Consider the following 3,476-nt stretch of genomic DNA (forward strand, 5'->3'; position numbering starts at 1 on the left):
ATTAATCTTAATTTTATAGATTCAAATAATTGAAACAACAAAATAAAAACATATTAAAAAAACAAAATCAAAATTATTCTTCTTTTGTGTTAAACATATTAAAAAAATAAAAGACTAAAATTGTTATTCATTTGTGTTCAAAAACCTTTCGGTTCCCGTCTTGAAGGTTTCAGTCTTCTTCATCTTCTTCTCTCCTCTTCCTATCCTCTCTCTCTGTCTCTCTCTGCTCCTCGATCTCTCTCATCTGTCTCTGCTTCGCACACAAGACGCCATCTGCGCTCTTTGTGAAAGGACCCTTTCCTTTCCCTCCGGTGACGATTCTGATGCTCCAGCTTCTTCCCTCTGCAAATTCTGCCACCCGCACCCTGCTTCTGCCTCCTCTGCCTCCAAAAGACTCTTCCGAATCCTAGTATCTTCTTCTTTTTTTTTTCCTCTTCAAAGTTCTGTTTTTTCTGTGACCCTTTGTGTTGTTTACACCAAATAGTATTGAATTTTGTTGTGGGGGTGCTTTGTTTTGCAGATGTCGGTTGCGACAGAAACAAAGGTATTCAGTGTCATATGCTTCGATAGAGTTGCCAGGGTTCTGTTCGGTTGTTCTGTAGATGACTTCTTTCACTTTGCAAAGCTCCACCCTTTTGTGGTAATCTTCTACCCCCTTCATTTGGAATTTGGATTATCCAAGCTCTCAATGATGTAGAGCGTGAACATAGAGTTTATACTGTGAAAGATTCCTTCTCCCTCCTCCCCCCCCCCCTTTTGGGTCCTGCATTCAGCTTTGAACCTGGTTTGTATCTGCAGGTGTGACTGTAAATGAGATTCTGGAGGGAGAGATGTTCACTATGACTCTAACCAAGCTCCTCAATGGCAATACTAGACATCTAAAGCTTGCATCGGCTGTTCCTTTAACTTACTGCTTTCACCCCCTTTTTTACCATACCAATGTCTTCTACTGTTTATTATTTGGCCTGAGCTACCTAGCATATCTTAGTAAAACTATAAAATGTTCATGAACTAGAACATAATCTGTTACTTCTCATATGAGTGTAATATGATACTCATTGCATTTATTTTGAGAATATTCTTGGTCACTGAGATAGGATATAGCCACTACTAGTTTTTTTGTCCATGTTACTTGTAGTTTCAGGTTCATGTTGATATTGTCTATTTTCTCTTATCATATTTTGTTTTTCATGATATTAGTTCTCTGTTAATGTTTGATTCAAATAGAAATTGATTTTCTGCTGTTAGGAGTTCTTATTAGTTTTGCACTTCCTTCTTTAAGCATAAAGCTTCGGATTAAACTTTCAAGATAGAAATGAGTGAATTGATCAAATATTTACCTCTTCAGCCGCCTTCCTGTCATGCAGGGTATCACACTGATAATTACAGTTTTTCAGATTGTACGAATACCGAATCTCAAAGTTAAAAATTCGTTGTCAAATTCTTCATTATCTATGATATTATATTGTTGGCTGTTTTTTTGGGATACTACTGAACTATTAACATACCACTTTTCTTCTTTTCCTCCTTGTCTCTGTATCAGGTTGGAACTATTCTTCTCAGCTGCGCCTTCCTATACGACATCTTTGGGTGTTCGTTTCTAAACGGTGGTTCCATGAGAGCGTCATGATAGTGGTGAGTGTTCTAAAGAAATGCTTTCCCTTTCTTTACAAAGCTCGAGTTCACTCGCAAAAATTATTCTTATCTCTACTTTAAATTATTGTAACATATTTTATTCTATACAGGTAGCTCGAGGTGATAAGAGTAGAGAAGATGGTATCCCAATGCTGCTAAAGATACCACGTTTGTTCGATCATTGGGGTGGTTACAACATCATTGGTTTTGGGGACATTATCTTACCAGGGCTTCTAGTAGCATTTTCACTAAGGTTTAATCAGAATTCATTGATAGATAACATAATATGCCCTATAAGTTAACAGATTGAGACTTCAGAGAATATTTAGTATCATATTTTACAGTTAATGGATGATTATTCTATTGATATCTTTACAGGTATGATTGGTTGGCAAAGAAGAGCCTTTGCGCTGGGTACTTCTTGTGGGCAATGACTGCCTATGGCTTAGGTATATGCTTGATCTAATGCTAGCTCATTGATAAGATCTTTCAACAGAGACAGTAACTTACCTCAAAAATCTTTGGACCTAGTTAAATCAGTGGTATTTGGATCGTTACATAGTAAGAAAAACTGTTTGAAGTTGAATATTATTTCTGTTGCAATGTATTAAGACACAATACAGTAATCACCACACAAAAATACTAGCATAATCACCACAACAGAGAAAACACGCATCTTTGAAAACATACTAGCATAATCACCACACAAAAATCTTTTACTCAAAATCAGCTAGGGAAAACATGGAAGAAAAATGGAGTGTTGAAAACATAGCCACTACTACTACTAAGGCTTAGCTCAAGTGGTGCTCAAGTCAAATGGAAAAGAAAAAGGAAGAAACATGAGGGTACAGTTCAATAATTCTGGTATTTTTTCCTCTAAAAGAAAAGCAAGTCACCTATAACATAAAGGTAATGTAAGAACACAAATGTACCTGTCAATTTTTTCCCTAATTGCAGGCTCAATCCCATCATCATCCAAATCTCCATCATCAAAGTCAATCTTAGGAGAAAAGGTGCCATCCTCTTCGTACAGTAAATTTGATGTCTCGCCAATTATATTTCCATCAGAACTTTGGTCACCGGTATCATGCCCATTTAACTCTTATTACAAGGAAAAAGGCAATAACCACTGAGAGCTTGGATAATCCAAATTCCAAATGAAGGGGGTAGAAGATTACCACAAAAAGGGTGGAGCTTTGCAAAGTGAAAGAAGTCATCTGCAGAACAACCGAACAGAACCTTGACAACTCTATTGAAGCATATGACACCGAATACCTTTGTTTCTGTCGCAACCAACATCTGCAAAACAAAGCACCCACACAACAAAATTCAATACTATTTGGTGTAAACAACACAAAGGGTCACAGAAAAAACAGAACTTTGAAGAGGGAAAAAAAAAGAAGAAGATACTAGGATTCGGAAGAGTCTTTTGGAGGCAGAGGAGGCAGAAGCAGGGTGCGGGTGGCAGAATTTGCAGAGGGAAGAAGCTGGGGCATCAGAATCGTCACCGGAGGGAAAGGAAAGAGTTCTTTCACAAAGAGCGCAGATGGCGTCGCGTGCGACGCAGAGACAGATGAGAGAGATCGAGGAGCAGAGAGAGACAGAGAGAGAGAGAGAGGATAGGAAGAGGAGAGAAGAAGATGAAGAAGACTGAAACCTTCAAGGCGTGCGTGAACCAAAAGGTTTTTGAACCAGGTGAAGAATAATTTTGGTCTTTTGTTTTTTTAATATGTTTAACATAGATGAAGAATAATTTTGATTTTTTGTTTTTTTAATATGTTTTTGTTTTGTTGTTTCAAATTATTTGAATCTATAAAATTAGAATTAATTGAATTTTAAAA

At 37.1% G+C, this 3,476-nt stretch overlaps 1 protein-coding gene across 6 annotated transcripts; it reads left to right on the forward strand.

Moving 5' to 3' along the window:
* Window positions 1-1,169: 1,169 nt before the first annotated feature.
* On the forward strand, window positions 1,170-3,476 carry LOC112720056 (signal peptide peptidase-like 5). 6 transcript variants are annotated; one of them, XR_011867223.1, is made up of 7 exons: window positions 1,170-1,421; window positions 1,544-1,635; window positions 1,746-1,888; window positions 2,014-2,084; window positions 2,366-2,499; window positions 2,593-2,648; window positions 2,755-3,099. XR_011867223.1 is itself a non-coding variant. In XM_025770860.3 (6 exons), the coding sequence occupies exons 1-6, from the start codon at window positions 1,316-1,318 to the stop codon at window positions 2,766-2,768; spliced, it is 489 nt and encodes a 162-aa protein (XP_025626645.1). In that variant the 5' UTR covers window positions 1,170-1,315; the 3' UTR covers window positions 2,769-3,476. The 6 variants fall into 6 exon arrangements, 3 of the variants coding, with proteins under 3 accessions (XP_025626645.1, XP_072062477.1, XP_025626646.1); XR_011867221.1 differs by having other exon boundaries at window positions 2,593-3,476; XR_011867222.1 differs by lacking the exon at window positions 2,755-3,099 and having other exon boundaries at window positions 2,366-2,480; window positions 2,593-2,737.

Source organism: Arachis hypogaea, chromosome 11, assembly GCF_003086295.3.
Source record: "Arachis hypogaea cultivar Tifrunner chromosome 11, arahy.Tifrunner.gnm2.J5K5, whole genome shotgun sequence".
Taxonomy (NCBI): domain Eukaryota; kingdom Viridiplantae; phylum Streptophyta; class Magnoliopsida; order Fabales; family Fabaceae; genus Arachis; species Arachis hypogaea.

Excerpts from the sequence above, each read along its gene's own strand:
- LOC112720056 (XM_072206376.1), top strand. The coding sequence starts at position 1,316 with ATGAGTGAATTGATCAAATATTTACCTCTTCAGCCGCCTTCCTGTCAT. Across the intron at positions 1,889-2,013 it reads CTAGTAGCATTTTCACTAAG|GTATGATTGGTTGGCAAAGA; the intron begins GTTTAATCAGAA and ends ATATCTTTACAG. Across the intron at positions 2,085-2,592 it reads AATGACTGCCTATGGCTTAG|GCTCAATCCCATCATCATCC; the intron begins GTATATGCTTGA and ends CCCTAATTGCAG.